At 38.4% G+C, this 18257-nt stretch overlaps 1 protein-coding gene across 1 annotated transcript; it reads left to right on the forward strand.

Annotated features, from left to right (window-relative positions):
- Positions 1 to 4332: 4332 nt before the first annotated feature.
- On the forward strand, positions 4333 to 12789 carry Npy2r (neuropeptide Y receptor Y2). The gene is made up of 2 exons (XM_048813547.1): positions 4333 to 5746; positions 9689 to 12789. The coding sequence occupies exon 2, from the start codon at positions 9723 to 9725 to the stop codon at positions 10869 to 10871; it is 1149 nt and encodes a 382-aa protein (XP_048669504.1). The 5' UTR covers positions 4333 to 5746; positions 9689 to 9722; the 3' UTR covers positions 10872 to 12789.
- Positions 12790 to 18257: the final 5468 nt, after the last annotated feature.

Below are 18257 nucleotides of genomic sequence, written 5' to 3' on the forward strand. Positions count from 1 at the left end.
AAATAAAATTGAAATTTCTGAAAGGGTACATGTTTCATCTTTAGCCATTGGTCTTCTATGCATGTTCAAATAATCAAATGAAAAATTGCATTGATTAAATTCTAAATTCTACATAAAAATGTCCCATCCTTTGTTCTTCCTTAAAATTTGAACCATGAATAATTTGCATTTAAATACCTTTTTAGATTTGGTTCCTTACCAGTCTCAATAACCATTTGGATGATCACTGAAAGATAAAAATCTCAGCAAATTGTGCATATGTTGCTTACAATCTTGCCTAATTACTTTGAATCTGCAATTAAAAATTCAAAATGAAAATAAAAAATCCCAAATCCATAGAAATAAAAATCATAGCAAAAATTTTATTTATGCCCATTTTAGGATTTAGCATACATTTTACTTTGAATGACTAATTTATTTTCTTGAATGAGACACCTGTCTTCATAACATTCTGCATAAACAGATTTTAAGAAAATCTAGCCTATTGGCCTTGTGAAATTCACAATTTGGTGACTATTTCTTGCCCATTCACACTTTACTCATCCACTCACTACCAAAAGAAACAAGGTTAGGTCAGAAAAGGTAGTAAACTTCAGAATCAACTTGATAAGATTAGTTAGAGTTTAGAAAATTGAATTTTTTAAATAAAAAGATTATTTAAAAATATTCCATTCATATAAGCTGGTCTCATTATGTCTATTTGATGCAAGTCCAATCATACCTGCTCAGGTGTTAAATCTACTGCTCCTCTTCCTGGGTGGATAGAAAAGTGGGCCACAGATCCAGTCAGGAATATGTCTAGGACATTTTGAGAATTTATACTTTTACTGAATGGTCATTAGGAGAGCTAGGTTTTATAATTTTTGCTACAAGGGCATATTTTTGAAACTTTAAAATTAATTTCTCTAAGGACCAATAAATAATCACTACATGTATTAAACATTTAAATATAGCAATACAGAATCAATTTTATACATATTAAACACCATAACTTAGTGTTTAGCTAGTTTGATTATCAATATTTCCTAACCAGAGACTTGTTATTAGACCTTCTTTTGTATGCTTGTTTAGCCTAAGAACTAAAGGAGTACACATTATTATTAGCTTCTTTGAGCTTTTTTATTACTCGAGTCCCAAAGAACTGCTCCATTTGAGCCTGGTGCCCTCTTCCTCTGGTCCTACGTCCTTCCACCCTTCCTCAAATTTCTTCCTTTCAGCTAGTGTCCTGACTTATGGGTTCAGTGCTTTCTGCCTCTGGAATCAGCTTCCACATTCCACTTGAACTATACTGCTTTGTTCTATTTGAGATTTAAGTCAGGTTGGCATGGCTTGAAGGCTATTTAATAATCTCTCTGGAAACTTGACCTTAAAGTAAAAAGAAAAAAAAATCTAAAACCTTATTTTTCTTGCACAGTGAAACCAAAAGGACTTTCCCCCAGGAATCCACAGGAATCCAAATAAACTCACTCTCTTTTTTTTTCTTCTCTTATTTTAATTTCCCTGGAGCGCCCCCCACCCCCAAATCACCACTTCAATCAACCTTGCCTGGGCCACTGAAATCATATACTGAACTTCATGTTGACTCTGATAGCCCAAACTCCACAGTACTTATCTTATAAGAAGCTGCTTGGCCTTCTCTTCACTCAACACAATCTCTGAGATGTGAATTTGGTGAAAGGAAAAATTTAAAAGTCCTCTCTCACTCCCTGTTGGAATTTATATAAAAAAAGACATAACTGGGCAAGTATACTGGAAATATACATGAGAACATTTATTGCAGTTTTGTCTATAATAAAGATAACTAGTGAGAATATATGTATCCAGTTTAGGCTTAGCAACCATTAAAGGAATCAAATATTTACTAAAGGAAATGAAAAGGTGACTGTGAAATATTAAGTGGAAAATGTAGGGTAGTTAAAAATATTGAGATTTCATACCAATAAGCTGATGATGGTTATTCTGGGTAATACAATTTTAGATCTACATTGTCCAGAATTTACTGTTGTTTAATGGCTATTCAGTTTTATATAGAAATTAATTAAGATTAAATAAAATTTCAGATTCAGTCCTTACTTGCACTGGTCATATTAAGTACCCCAAAGCCATATGTGTCTGGTGGCTACAGTGTTGGAAAGCACAGATAGGGAGCATTTTCCTCACTGAGAAAGCTATATTGGACAGTATATTTTAAGATAATGGTATGTTTCTAGTTTGCTCTTGATTTTTGGTCTCCTTTAGCTTTTTGTAATGGTTGAAACTACTTATATCTGGGGGAAGTTTCTTTGCTCTCAAAATGAATTTAGACTGAAGGAAAACCATATCATGATCTACTATAGTATCTAATAATTATGCATCATAATTGATCCTCTCTACCAAAGTTGTTGAACTTTTTCTTTTTTAATGAAGTGCTTCCCTGAAATTTACTCACTCTAGCTATTTAAAATCTTGGAATTATTCAGTTATTCAAAATATTCTTTACTGAAGTCTCATTGGGAACAACAGTTCAACCAGAAATAGGAAGAAAATTACTTACTTGATGCTATAGTTTGTATCTCAAATGTGCTCTCAAAGTTTCATGTGGTAGAGCCTTAGTTTCCAGCTTCGCACTACTGGGAAATGGAAGAAATTTGAAGAGGTGGGGCCTAGAGGGAGATCTTCTGGTCATTGGGGGCATGTCCTTGAAAAGGAACTAGAGACACTTCCATCACAGGCCCAAAAGCAAAAAGGCCAATAGATCATGGATTGGAACCTCCAAAATTGTGAGTCAGAATAAATCTTCTCACTTCATATGAAAAGCTGACACATTTGGCAACTAATTTTTGGCTGTATTCATTTTATATTTCTGTACTATAAAGAGTGGTCAATGGCAAAGGAAATAGTAGTAAAGCCCATGTTTTAGGTATTTTAGGAGATTAACCAAACTTTAAAAACTAATACCAGAGGCTAAAATATTGGAGGCCCATTGGCTAGACTACAGATTTTGTTTTTATTTCTTTCATCCCTCTATCTACAGTGGTCTCCTACTCATCTGAGATCTTTATTTTCTGCAAATTTTAGTAACCCATCCATTAAATGGAAAATCCAGGAAATAAAACTATTTATGTTTTATTTATTTTTTTCTGTTTTGTTTTTAGATAGGGTTTGCTGTTTTTGCCCAGACTGGCCTCAAACTTGTAATTCTCCTGCTTCAGCCTCCTGAGTATCTGGAATTGCAGATGTGTGCCCCATGCTCAGCTAATTCATGTATTTTATATTGCATGTCATTCTGAGCAACATGAACTCTTGAATTGTCATGCTTAGCCTATCTGGCAGGGGACCCAACCCTTTGTCCAGTGAACCTGTGATGTACACCAATTCTTAATCACTTGGTAGCCATCTCAGTTACCAGACTGATTGTTGGAGCATCACAGTGCTTATTTTCAAGTAACCCATTTTTTTTTTTTACTTAATAATGACCACAAAGTAATAGTGGCATGACAACTCAGAGATCTCAAAGAGAAGCTCCAAAGTGCTTCCTTTAAGTGACACTTCACATATTTTGTGCAATCGGTGTTAGAGAAATTAATTGAATCCTCTAAAGCAATTACTCTACAAGACAATACTCATCTGCTTTCTGGATATTTGCTTTTGTGGTTGTTGTTGTTTCAACCCACTGCTGCTCTTCAAAAGTTATGACTTATTGGTCATAGTTTATTCTTCCCCCATGCAAATATCAAGAAGCATGGAACTTCTTGCATAATACACTTATGTAAACAAGGAATATTTCCATAAGGTAAAAAATATTAAATCTATTAAAATACTTTAAGTGGTACCATGTAGAACATCTTGGATATTTCCAGTTCTCTTTATTTTTGTTTCTTGGTAGTTGAAAAAGCCCAAGCTGCTTTGTTTTATAAACAACTCCTTACTACTATGGGCATAACATTAGTTGAAGATTTATTTCAGATTGCACTGTGTAAAGATTTCTTACAAATGCAATATGATTAGGGTGTTGGAAAACCCTCAGAGGATTGAAAACCCTATCCTTCTGAGGGGAGGCTTTAGTTAGTATTTTGGAGAATATTATCTCTGATAGAAATCAAAGCATTTTTTAAATATTTCAGAAAAACTCCAAGCAAACTGATATGGTCATCCTCATTTCAGAAGAGAAAAACAAACAAACAAACAAATAGAACCCCAAATCCTGAGGCAGAGTACTAAGTGATTTATGCAAAACCCCAGCAAAGGATGGTTGAGGAAAGAGTGTTCTGCAGTTGCAAGCTTTTGGTTTCCAAACTTGGTAGGCTCTGCTGCCCCCTCTAAAACTGAACAAGGGAAAGAGGCTGGCTGTAAACTTCGGAGTCTGAGGGAAGAATCTCAAGAAAACAGATCTTGCAGCTTTGTTGATTTCCTGTCCTGTCTATACTGTTTTCGCTCCTACGCACAAACTCAGTCCTGTCAGCTTTAGCTGAGCACTTGGAAACCAGACATAGGCTCACATCTCATCGTGGCTCCAGTGGCTTGGGTCTGAAAGGAGTCAAGAGGAAAGGATCCGGAAATCAGCTAACTAGAGAAAGATACTGATTTTTATTTGAGATCAACTGCTTTTCTTTCTTTTCCTGTTCCAGCTTTTGCAGAGCGCACCTTCCAAGCTTTCAATCTGAATCTGCGCTACTCAACTTTGAAACTGTCCGCAGACACCTGTTAAGGGAATTGCGGATCCTGGGCAGCAAGGATCTGAACTTGGCTGGAGCGCAGTGACCACCCAGTTATAGGAACGCCAGCGCCCTGCTTTCAAGCCATGGGCGAGTGTGCGGAGGATTTGTCCTCGGTGCAATCGAACTGCGCTTTTCCCCGGTTGTGCACCCGCACAGCTCTCAACTTTTGCTCCTACACACGAAAATAGGAAGCAACCCCTATTAGGGAGTCCTGGGATTTTCTCAGCTCCGCAAAGGTGCGAAGATTGTCTCTCCCGCTCACCTCCCTCCTGCCCGGGGTCTCTGCTCGCCCTCCGCGAAGGGGACCACAGCTCCCTGGGCTGCAGCTGAGTGTCTCCGCCACGCCTTTGCCTTTGCTTTTTCCCTGCGAATTTGGTGAGTCCGGGCTCCAGACCAGTTTACGTCCTCTTGGAGCCATCTCTAGCGGAATTGGGGGCGGAGAGTAAAAGGAGGGGTTACTGGAAGTGAAAGAAGGTAGGCGTGGTGCAAACGCCCAGATGATCAAACTTGGGGGTGTTCAGGGGAGTAAGAGTGGCAGCTGCAGGTAATAGTAGGACCTGCGATGGGGCGCCTCGCTGAGTAAGGTTGGCAGCTGCGTTGCGCGGTCTCCCTAGACCAGGACGCATCCAAGAAAAAGCGAACCTCGCCCCCAGTTCCCTGGCCACGGAAACTTCCTATCCAGCTCCCTCCGCTGCAGGGCGATCTCTCCTCAGCCTCCGAACCTGTTTCTTTTTCTTCAAGGGAGCGGTTCGCCTCTCCCGCCCCCAATCCTACCTCCACCCCCTCCCCCCGCCGCCCCATCCTCTACGCCCACCCGAGACTGTGCAGCGCAGTGCGGTGCCCAAGCGCCCACGGCGGAGACAGCAGCCAGGCTTCAGGGAGCTCCAGCTACTCCCGCTGCTCGCCCGCGCAGTCCACTGCCCAGGACCGTCGAAGCAAACACAACTGGGTCAGCTTTGGGGGCCTCCCAGGGTCCTCTCCGGATAATCATCGGACTGACTGGCTGCACACTTCTTGTTTTACAGTCTCAGCAGAAACGCGAGGGCCAGGTCAGTAAGTCCTACCTCTGATTCCCCTTCTGGGAACTTGAACATTGGCAAAGAAGCCCAGGGTCCTATGAAATAGGCACTGGGGTGGTGTTTCCAAGCGTAATCCCCCACTTCCCAGCCACATTTAGGTGGGTAGTGGGGATGGGGGAGTTTATGCCGTTCTCCTTTTCTCCTTGTGTTAGAATTTTCCTTTCCTGAAGATTCTTGACTTTCCTTGTGCCTTCTTAGAGATAGGCAGGTTGTTCCTGTTTACCTTCTCTTTAAAAATCAAACGCCTGCCTAAAGTGCAAGATCATATTGGATTCTCCAAAGCTGATCAAGAATACGTTTATTTAAGCATTCACTCATTTTTTTTTCTTTTTTAAAAAAAAAAACCAGGGCTCACTCACCAGTAGGAACATATGGTGAAGGGAAAGGAGGTGAGATGAAAAGCTTTAAAGATGTTTCTCAATAGGAACATATCATTTAAAAACCTAGGGACATGAAATAGAAAACGCTGACTTCAAGAAAAGGTCAGGAGCTCAAACACGTGAAAGAGACACAATCCCAGATTCATTGGTTAATATACTTAATGTTGTACTTAGGCACACAATCGTGTCTTGCATGTATCATTCTGGAAAGTTTCTTCTCTCCACATCCCAGGATTAACAAGTAAAGGCAACCTAAGGTGTGGGGCATGATTTCTGAGATTTTTCCCTAAGAAAAGATTACTGTAAGATGCTGTGCTTGGTAAAATGATAGGCTTCACTAAGGCCAACCTGGGACGATAATGTTTCAGAAAGAACTGTTGAAAAATCCCATAGATATGAAGTATGTAATTAAAAAGAAGGCTTACAGGGCTGGGGTTGTGGCTCAGTGGTAGAGCACTTGCCTAGCATGTGTGAGGCATTGAGTTCGATTCTCAGCACCACATATAAATAAATAAATACATAAAGGTCTATCAACAACTAAAAATTTTTTTTTAAAAAAAAGAAGGCTCTCAGACTCATTATTAAGTTGCTTTGAATCTCAGGGGGAGACACAAAGGAAAAAAGAAAGAAAGAAAGAAACCCAAACCTCAAACCTCATTTCCTATTTTACAAAGAAATGTTTTAATAACAAAATAACTAAACATTCACTTGTTCAAGAAAACTGCCATTCACAAGTTCTCCTTAAATTTCTTGAATACTGTGAATGCCTTATTTTGCCTTATTTCAAGAAAATATTTCTTCTTTGTCTGCTTTTCTTGTAATTTTTGTACATTTTGAGTTTCTATGGGCAACTTCCTTTGTGTACTTTCTTTTCCTCTTCTACTTTTCCAGAAGTGCTACTGAGAAGTGACAGATTTTCTGCTCTGGGTAATGTTTTGAACTGGCTGAAAGCCAGTAGTGTGCTTGCAAGCATCTAATCATGTCCATATGCTAATAGCTTATAGATCAATAACCATTCCTGCAGAGAAGATGTAAATAAGAGGGCTTTGAAATAAATAAAATAAGACTGAAAAGAAAGAGCAAACTAAGTCAATGAATCAAATACACCCTCCCTTCCTAATGTCCTTCGATTTCATGCTTACTCTCAATTTAGTCTGCTAAAATCTCCAAACTGAATTCTTGAGTCTCGTTAATTCTGTTAATGAGTTGTCTGGATTGACTAATTTTGTTCTGTAGAGTCAGTTCTTACTCTAAAGGAAATGGTAGAACCTATCAAATGCATGCTCCATGATCTGAATATCTTGTTTCCATTCTTTCTATTTACTAGAGAAGGGAAGCAAAGGGGAAAGAAAACCTGGTCTACTTGGAACATTCTGTTTGAAATTTATGCAGAGGGAACTAGAATAAGTCAATATAGCAAATACACAAGTTCATGGAAACTCCTTAGTACTCCTCTGGGTAGTAAGGGTACTATGAAGGGGGATGGCCTAAAATAAACAGGAGAGAGAGGAGAGAGGAAAGAGGAGACAAAGAGAGAGAGAGAACCCAAGAGAAATGGAGAGAGAGACACACACACATATTAGAGAAGTTTCTTTGTGGTGTATACTGACAATTTAAATGATTACAATCAAGAATTGACCTAGAGGTTCTTTGGATAATTTTCACATAGAAGCAGTTATCTGATTAAATAGAACAAAACAGGCATAAGAATGACATGTCGTGGCAAGAAGTCCTATATAGTTAATTATCTATAGGAAAGGATCAAAATTACACTTTTTAATTAAATAGCTGATGTTGATTATTAGTAAAATTGTGCTTTCCTTTAGTTTCATATTTGTTTTGCCAGATTATTGAGTGTCTTGAGTGTCTTGGATGGTGCTCAGGATTAAATAACGAATGAAAAAGACCTAGCTTCTTCTGCCTGTGAAAAGCTTGCTGTGGTGGGGTGAACAAAAGAGAATGATCACAGGGTGGCCTGTGCAGCCTTAGAAGTGTTGGGATAACTGAGAGGCTTCCTGTTATGACACAGACAGCAGAGGGAGGTCCAAGAGAGCCCAAGTGATGCTGGAATTGGGAGCAGTTCATTGTGACAGAGTATACATTGGGATGTGGAGATGAGGCCAGAGGAGTAGGCAAGGAGGGCATCAAGATGTGAATGTCATACTGAGGATTGGATTTCCCCGCATAGGCCAGTGTTATCATTATGTGTGGGTGCAGACCCTTTAGTGGGAGAGAAAATTAAAGTAGGCATGCTATCAGCAGACCATACAAAACCAAATCTCTTTCAAAATGTGAAAGAGAAAGAATCGAATGCAGATAAGTGGTTACACAGGTGATGGAAGCCAGATAGGGGATGTTGGGGCTACTCAGGGATTAGCAACAGCAGGGGATCATCACCACCCCCTGGCTGGAGAGACATGCAGAGAGGCAGTGTGGCAGAGGCCAGGAACCAGGACCATCCACTGCAAGCAGGATCACAGAGGGTTTGTATTATAGATGTCAGAGCCAAGGAGCTGGTGCAGAGGTGCAGCTCAGAACAGAGAGGCAGAGGAAAGGAGGCAGAGGCTTCCTCCTTCCTCCTGCTGCTAATTACCTGCCAGTTCCTCCTATTAACTTTCCAGAGCCAGAATCCCAGACTCCTGATGAATGGGGACCCTGCAAATGTCTCTGTGAGACTCAATCCTCTTGTAGTGTGGAATAGAACAGAGTAGGAAACGGTGGGAGATGCAGCTGAGGCACACAGGTGAAGACATTTTTAACTTTAGGTGATTTCATTAATGCGAAGACCATAGACTGGAGTAGGTCACACAGAAGGGAAATAAACAGGGACTGGGAGGTGGCAAAAGGGAAGGAAAAGTGCTAAAACGTTTTATTTAGGGGTTTTAGGGGGATGGAGCTCAGACTTGAGCATACTTCTCAGGTAGTATCTGTGCAGGATTCTACTGTGTTACATGGGAAAATTATTTGTCAACCAGTACACTAGAAAAAATGGTTATGAAGCCAAATCCCATCATTGTGCCTTATTTTCTGTTCCCACAATTCAGGGAATCAGGGTTGGGTTTTCATATCTGTCCCTTCCTTATACAATTTTTTGCTGTATATTGAAAAATTTCAAACAGTGAAAGTAGTGAAAGAAACTTTACTTTCTTTTCTTTAAAATTAATTGGGTGAATTTGTAGCAGCTATAACATCAGTCAAGTTCATAATGTTCATCCCACTGAAAATGAATGGGATCCATTAGGTAGCATCCATACTGGAACTTTTTTCTCACTATAGAAAAATATTATATTCCCATCCTTGGATAGATTTTTTAGGACCTGATTTAATTGATCCATTTTCTTTTTTGCATAGACTTAATAAAGGACCTGCTTTATCAAGATGCTATACTAGATGCGATTTTAGAAATAAGAAGGACAGGTTATATTGAGCCTCAGACAAATTGAAACAGTCCCTTTGGGATATATTTTACAATACCTTTGCAATTTCCATGTTTCATATTTTTTCTGTTTTTCTTTTTCTCCCTTAATTGTAGATCTAGTTGCAGGCCAAGCGCAACAGTGCTAAGAATGGGACCAGTGGGTGCCGAGTCTGATGAGAATCAGACAGTGGAAGAAACCAAGGTGGAGCAGTATGGGGCAGGGCACACCACTCCGAGAGGTGAGCTGGCCCCTGACCCTGAGCCAGAGCTCATAGACAGCACCAAGCTGGTTGAGGTACGTGTTGTCCTCATACTGGCCTACTGCTCCATCATCTTGCTTGGGGTAGTTGGCAACTCTTTGGTGATCCACGTGGTGATCAAATTCAAGAGCATGCGTACAGTAACCAATTTTTTTATTGCCAACCTGGCCGTGGCGGATCTTTTGGTGAACACCTTGTGCCTACCATTCACTCTTACCTATACCTTAATGGGGGAGTGGAAAATGGGTCCTGTTCTGTGCCACCTGGTGCCATATGCCCAGGGCCTGGCAGTTCAAGTGTCCACCATCACCTTGACTGTAATTGCCCTTGACAGACATCAGTGCATCGTTTACCACCTAGAGAGCAAGATCTCCAAGCAAATCAGCTTCCTGATTATTGGCTTGGCTTGGGGCATCAGTGCCCTCCTGGCAAGTCCTCTGGCCATCTTCCGGGAGTACTCACTGATTGAAATTATTCCAGACTTTGAGATTGTGGCCTGTACTGAGAAATGGCCTGGTGAAGAGAAGAGCATGTATGGCACTATCTATAGTCTTTCCACTTTGTTGATTCTGTATGTTTTGCCTCTGGGCATCATATCTTTTTCCTATACTCGTATTTGGAGTAAACTCAAGAACCATGTCAGCCCTGGAGCTGCAAATGACCACTACCACCAGCGAAGGCAGAAAACCACCAAGATGCTCGTGTGTGTGGTGGTGGTGTTTGCTGTCAGCTGGCTGCCCCTCCACGCCTTCCAACTTGCTGTTGACATCGACCACCATGTGCTGGACCTGAAGGAGTACAAACTCATCTTCACGGTCTTCCACATCATCGCCATGTGCTCCACCTTTGCCAACCCTCTTCTCTATGGCTGGATGAACAGCAACTACAGGAAGGCTTTCCTCTCAGCCTTCCGCTGTGAGCAGAGGTTGGATGCCATTCACTCGGAGGTGTCTGTGACACTCAAATCTAAAAAGAACCTGGAAGTCAAAAAGCACAATGGCCCCAGTGACTCTTTATCTGAGGCTACCAATGTCTAAGGAAACAGGTGTGAAGACTTAGGGATGAATTCTGACCAGAGCTATCAACCTGATTAAGGAAGGCTCACAGGTATGTCCTAGTCTCCCATTTTAAGGACACAAAAGCATCTTAATGGAAGTATTAGCCGCATAATTCCTGAAAAACTGATAGGGAGAGCCTTGGTGAATTCACTCGTATTCAAAGGTAGGAACAACAAAATGGTTTCATTACCGCTGCTCAGAGGGTAGATTGAATAGAGTCAAAACAGGGAGAAATGCTTTTGACTCATCTCCCAGATAGAAGGCAAAGTGAACAAGAAATTGACATTATCAGCATTGCTAAAAGGTGGGAGTAAAATAAGTGAACTTTCAAGTCACATCAGGACAAGCACTAGGGGTTCTGTTCTGTGTCCTCCCTGCTTCCTCCTCATCTGATGAAAAGTTTCTGAACACGAATTTCTCTAGGGAGCCATAGATGCTCCTTTATGGTGTTTGGTTTTATTGTCCTTCTCATATGTGAAATCCAGAAGAGAATGCTATAGGAAAATGTTGCTAACTGAATGACTTCAAGATGGTTTCAAGGGCATAAACTGAAATTTGCTAGACAATTAATATGTTAAGGAAAATTCTTAGTACTCAGTGAGCAATTGCTCATACAAGCAAATGCACTTTTTGTGAATTATTTTTCAACTCAGAATCGAAGGCTGATATTCTCAGAATTATAAAAAATATGAACCATTATTGAATTTCTCATATCAAGTTTTTCCTGCTTTTGTATAGATACTATTACATAATCAGTAAATAGCTTAATTCTTTTAATTATTGCTAATTGTTATAACTTTCGGAACCTGTATGATCTCTGTGATGATTCCTGTGTTGGAACAAATTTGCACTAAAATTAAATCAGATTAGAATATAATTTTTACAACATTTTGCAACATATGACTATCTGTAAGCAACTTTTGCAGAGGCACATACATGTTTACAGAACACTGAAGTATTATTTTCTTTGGAATTCATTTTCCATGGACCCATTCATGATTAAAAAATATATAACTTCGATAAAATTGACTCATCTGGTAAGAAAAACTAAAAGCACTTGATTCATTACACCTTGCAAATGTTTTGTTTCCACCAATTTCTTTCTTTTTTTCCTCAAAATAACTATATATTTATTGGATATATGAATATATACATAATAAAATGTACCAATAAATAATGGAACATAGATCCTAAGTTTTTACTTAATGATTTTATTAATATAATTTTTATTTTAAAGTACCTAACCAAAGATAATTAAAACACTCTATGTTCATAAAAAAGAAGACAGATTTTAAAAATAGTCGCACTTCTCTGGATGCTGTTAAAGAAGTTTCATTGTAGTTATATTTTTGTAAATATGATGGAATTTGTGAGCATATTCCTTACGTTTCAGACAAATTCAACATGAGTATTCAGTTGTAACACTAATTTTATGAGCTGGAGAGTTTCATTTTATGGATATACTTAAAATTTATACTACAAATCTTATTAAATGCCTTCTATGCTAGAAATAAAAGATTGGTCCTGAAATGAACTATACTTTTGGAATACTGAAAAAGAATTAAATCAGTAGAAGTAAGACTAGATCAAAGATTAAGAAATTAACAAAAATAATATATATCTGTATTATATCATATAATTGAATAACTCATTTTTTCTGTTGGACTTAGCAAAACTATCTAAGGAGAAGCTTTTTGTCTTTTTCATAGCTGTTACATTGCTTAAGATGTTAATAGAAGATTGTAGTTAAGGATTTTATTTCCCTTGGAGAGTTCTTACACTGAAAGAAATTTATATGCTTTGATGAGTAAACTGTTAGAATTCAGTTAATGAACTGATTAACATATGTCTGATTCAATTAACTATGTCAATTCATTAATAAAATATCTTTTATGTAGTGATTTTAATGTTGAAATAAAAGGAATTTGGGAAATTAAAGAACTTGTATGGAATTAAAGAACTTGTATGGAGTCTAGCTGTCCTGCTATCTGTACTTGAACTTGGGTCAATGGATCCACTCCTGTGACTGAAATTGTAATCTATGTTCTGAGAATGCTTGAATCTTTGTTTTCAGACAAGATGTTTCTTTTGCATTTCCAACCTGTGTCTCTACTGAGTAATGAAATGTGTGCATGGGCCTCACCAGCAGATAAAACCCAACCTATGTCAAAAGGACCTGACATTTTAGGGCACCCATCTCAACTTCACCCTGTCCCAGTCATGACTGCTACACACCAGTTCCCAAAGCTTTGAACTTTGTGGTCACCCTTGACTCGTCTGTGCCTTCATCTCACATATCCAATTAACTGCTGTGTTTTGTTCTAATTCCTAAATGTTTCTTGAAACATTTCACTTTTCTTCGTCCCTGTCTTCCAGGCTACCATTGTTTCTCAGACCCTTGTTATTGCAAATTTAGATGATATATTTTCTTGCTAATTGATGCCTTTATACCTTGTCATCTTTTCATACAATCAACTTTGATCTACTAAACAAGTAATTTTTCAAAACTCTATTTTCTGTCTCTCTGTCCCTCCCCCCCCCCTTTTCTTTTTGTAATACCAGGAATTGAACCAGCAACCTCAGTAATGACCTGCATTTCCAGCTGCTTTTATTCATTTATTTTTGGACAGGGTCTTGATAAATCACTGAGGCTTGCCTTGAACTTAAAATCATCCTCCTGTATTATTGTGATTATTGGTAAGTGCCATCATAACAGGTAAAACTCAGCTTTTATCAAACCATTTTTAATTAAGATTTTTATATATCTTCTCATAATTCTTATAATGAACTCAAAATAGTTTTATGACCTGAGAAGCTGCATAGCTCCTGATTATGCCCATGTATCAGGGCAAATTCTCTTTTCTTCCAATCTTTGTTGCTAGATTTTAAGCATCATGAAAACAGGGGATAGAGACTATCTTAACCCTTCTGGAACCACAGGCACTTACAGTTCCTGTCACCAAATACTCAATAAATATCTATCAAGAAAACTGAGTTTCTGAAGTAGATATTAAAGCCAAGATAGATTCACAAGGTTGTGATCATATGTATCCCTTTTTATCATGTATCTTCTCAGAAAGTAAGGTTTCAACTGAACAAAATCCAGAAAACATCTTTATTTGATCAGGATCATCCATTATTTGATTATTTTTTTATTTCATTTTCTCCCTTTTTAAGACCATTAAAAGTAGACATTTGCATACACAGAAAGGACTTTATACATAGCTTTCATTTCTAGGTCACTCAAAATTATCTAGAACTTTGTCACCTGGGGAAAATAGAGGAATCAGCAAAGTTTTCTAGTCATGATTCAGGAGTAGAGAAGACATCGTAGGTATTTGTAGACTAAAGTGACTTAATACAGAAGATTAAAGGCATAAAAACTTTGGAGGAGCTGGAGAAATAAAGGTTAGGAAACCTGTAAACCATGGACAATGTCAACAGCACTAAAGGGCATGACGCACAGGAAGAGGAACAGTTACAACCGTCATAATCATACCCTCTTCTACCAGGCCCACACTGCTGCACACTACCACCATAGACTCTATAATGGCTTGTGCTTCTCTTCTGCTTTCCAATATTCATGTAGTATTTCCCTTTGGGGGAATAGAACTCAAGGCTTTCCTGGTTGCAATTTAGGGAAAATATTAATTCTTAGGTTTTCAATTCCTAAGATACAGGGACATCATGGAAGACAAAATATAGTGTCCAGTTACAATCTGGCCATCTGGCAATCTTGAGGGCTGGCTGCATGGTGTAATTAATTTGTGAACTCAATCTCATCCTCTCTAATGCCTTTTTCAGAGTTGCAGTGTTGCAAGTTGACTCTTTTTTTTTTTTGCCTTTTTCTCTTGTCGTGGTCAATGTTAATAGTCAAGGTACTCTTTAAATTGCCCCATTAAAAAGCAGACTGAGGTGTAACTTATAAGTCAAAGTCACACTTGGTTCTCATGGAAGGTTAATTGGAATAGAGCAAGAAAAGATGAATCCTGTTGAGTTACATCAAGATTTGAACAATGTGGTTTAAAAGCCATAGGATTAAAATCTAAATTTGGGTTTACTTCCTAGGAAATGGTGATGTCTCAGGAAGAAAACAGTAGCAAAAGATAAAAAAGCACTTTTCTTTAAGAAATCAGAGCACTTAATACAAGGATAGTGGAAAATGTGAACAACCTTGTAATTTTATTTCATGACATTAAACAGAAGTAAAAATTGTATTAAACAAATGGTTCCTAAAGATTGACTTGTGAGGCTTTATAAATGAAACTTGACAGACTATTGACCTTTTTCTGTCTCAATACATTGGAAAGATACCCAGACTCCATATGCTTTCTTGGGTGCCGAAGAGATTACAGAAAGAATGGCCTGCAGGTTAAGACAATTAGCTACATGTCATCTGTAATTCAATTTTTTTTTTACACTTCAAGAATATGTAACTGAATGGAAGTATGTGAAAATTAAAATTACTACGTTATCTTGACAAGAAATAAAGGAATACAACAATTCAATAATTATTTTTTATTTACATTTCCCCTTCTCATAGAAAGTAACAAAAATTATTTAAAAAAATCACACACACACACACACACACACACCAAATATATGTAACCATCCAACATCACATTGTATATAGCATCTGTTGGGAGGAAAAAAAAAAAAAGCTATTTTCTTACTGTAAGGTCATGCAGGCTCCAGGGGGCACCTGTTGTGAGATCTTTCCTATTCTCAGGTATAAGTAAGCCACAATCTTGTTTTGAGACTGCAATCAAGGAGCAAGAAACAAGGTGATTCAAGGGACATACTTGGGGTTGGGACTGCTGAATATTAAGTTGGAGCCAAATAACATCAGTCAAAATAGTCTACAATGATATCTGGTTACCATCAGACTTGACCATATGTAGAGTTATAATAACAGGATCTAGAGGAACAGAGAATATGTACTTTTATATTTATTGAAGTAATAAGAAAGGTTTGACACTGAGAGACTGTTTCTGCCATTTGTTCCAGGAAAAATAATTTACTGGAAATAAAAACTTCCTACTACCAAAGACAGCCACATTTAAACAATTACCTCATAGTTTTTGTCAAAGGTACATAAAGTCTCACAAATGGACAGATAGAGTGTACTTAACAACTCATAACCTCAAAAGCTACACAGGAGTTATACAAATCTGGTTTGTCTCCAAAATAAGGATTTTATATTTACTTCCTGGTGTTTAGTTTAAAGTCTGAAATTGGATGTAGGTTTTCCTTACTTATGAGAACCCTCACAAGAATTAGTTGCAATTGTCATTATCTTCCAAGACAACCTGAGATAGATAAGTATTAAGCTGTTTTTTTAAAATATGGGCTCCCAATAAGCTATGTTTTTAATGAGTGTAATTAGGAAATAGGAGTGTTCTGATGGGGTAATATTTTTATATAAAACTTAGTTAAGCATATACCTGAAGCAATTTTGCTACCAATGCTATTAATTTGAACTGATAGAATTACTATTTGCTATAGTTCGTATGTGTCTCCTCCAAATCCAGGAGTTGAAATTGTAACAGTCCGTATGATAGTATGAAAGGGTGGACCATGAAGAGGTGACTAGGTCCTGAGGGCTTCTCATGAATGGGACTAGAACCCTTATAAAAGAGGCTTCAGGTAGCCTTCACACTCATCATTTGCCTCTTTTGTGGCTTTCCTCCTCCATTGTGTGAGGATACTATGCTCTACCCCTCCAAAGGATATACCAACAAAACACAGAGAACACCCTCCATCAGGTAATCAGACTTGTTGGTACCTTGATCTTGGACATTCCACCCTCGAGAACTGTAAGCAATAAATTTCTGTTCTGTGTAAAATAACCCAGTCTTAGATATTTTGATAAAGCAATACCAAGATTAAGATTCTTATTAAATGCACTTTGGCCACCTGTATTACTCTTAAGGATACTGCATGCCTGTGCAACAGAATTATGTACTCTGCACAAGAAAACTGATCGCTTTAAATTTAACTATGGTAATAAACATCAGAGCAGTGGTTTGCTACTGGGATACATGGAGAGCAACTCAAAAGTAGACATGATGAAAATAGTCCCTGTCATGATTAAGGTAAACAATCCCATATGTCTGGGATTTCAACAATGCTGCAGAAACTCAGGGAATCTTCCAGTGAGTAGGTGTCCATTTGACCTACCTAATAGGGGCAAACTATAAAATACCAAGGGTTTTTTGAACCGTTTCCTCAAGACAGTTTTCTACAGTTCTCCATCCACTCTTTTCTTTCCTCCTTTGCATACCCAGCCCCTCTCCCCCACAGAACTTTCTCTATTCCTTAATTTCATACAAATGAATATAAACTATTGTTTTGTCTCTGGCATTTTTATACAATATAACCATTTGGAGATTCCGCCATGCTGTTGTGTGTGTTACTAATTTGTTCTTTTTCAAATTCCTGGGTCATTTTAAGTTATATGAGAATACCACAATTTATGCATTTTCTTCTTCATAGATATTTGGGTTGTTACAAGTGTTTGGCTATTCTGATTAAATTGGTTATGAAGATTCTTTTCTCAGGTCTTTCTTATTGTGGAATTAGATTTTCATGTTCCTTAATGATAGGTAGCAGACAGACACAAGCAGAGAAAGCATGAGGTCAGGGGATAATTCTATGGACGGGGCCTACTTTGCTGACCCCCCACATGCTTTCTTTTAAAAGAAATTTACCTAAGTCCATACTTGGCCTTCCCTGGCTTTAATCAATAGGATAGACTACATTCTTCAGCCAATAACTTTTATCTGCAGAAAAAAATGTAGGCCCAAAGATTCCTCCCAGCTCATAAGAAGAATATAAGTTACCCTGAAGGGGCACTTGTGTGACCTTTACACAGACCTGATTCCAGGATTTGGAAGACAGCATGATTAGAAGCAAAACCCACCAACCACGAAATCTGTAAAAACAAATTCCAATTAGGAAAGGTCAGTGCTGGTTAAAGTCACCCAGAGTTGCCTTTGGATCTTTATTAGCATGTCATTATAATAGTAGTTTCCCTTCTATGGGGTAAGACTTGAGCAGTGGGCACTTGAAAGTCTGATGCAATCCTATTGGCTGTCAAAAGTTGAGGGATGGACCTTGGCAGGAATCTGGAAACGTTCCTAGAGCCCCCAGTAAAGCCGGAGGACAAGATGAAACCCACTGTCTGCCTCCTTTCGGAGAGGATCCACTCTTTCCCTTTCTCCCTTAAGAGAGTCCCCTTTTCCCCCTTGCCTTTGCCTTTAAATAAACTCCTGCCTGCCACTACTATGTTCAACCTGTTTGAAATTCTTCAGACCAGATTGCAAGTAAAGAGGGTCACAGACCTCCATGGTTGCTTAGACTCTG

The sequence above is a fragment of the Marmota marmota genome, unplaced genomic scaffold, assembly GCF_001458135.2.
Source record: "Marmota marmota marmota unplaced genomic scaffold, marMar, whole genome shotgun sequence".
Lineage (NCBI taxonomy): Eukaryota > Metazoa > Chordata > Mammalia > Rodentia > Sciuridae > Marmota > Marmota marmota.

Excerpts from the sequence above, each read along its gene's own strand:
- Npy2r (XM_048813547.1), top strand. The coding sequence starts at position 9,723 with ATGGGACCAGTGGGTGCCGAGTCTGATGAGAATCAGACAGTGGAAGAA.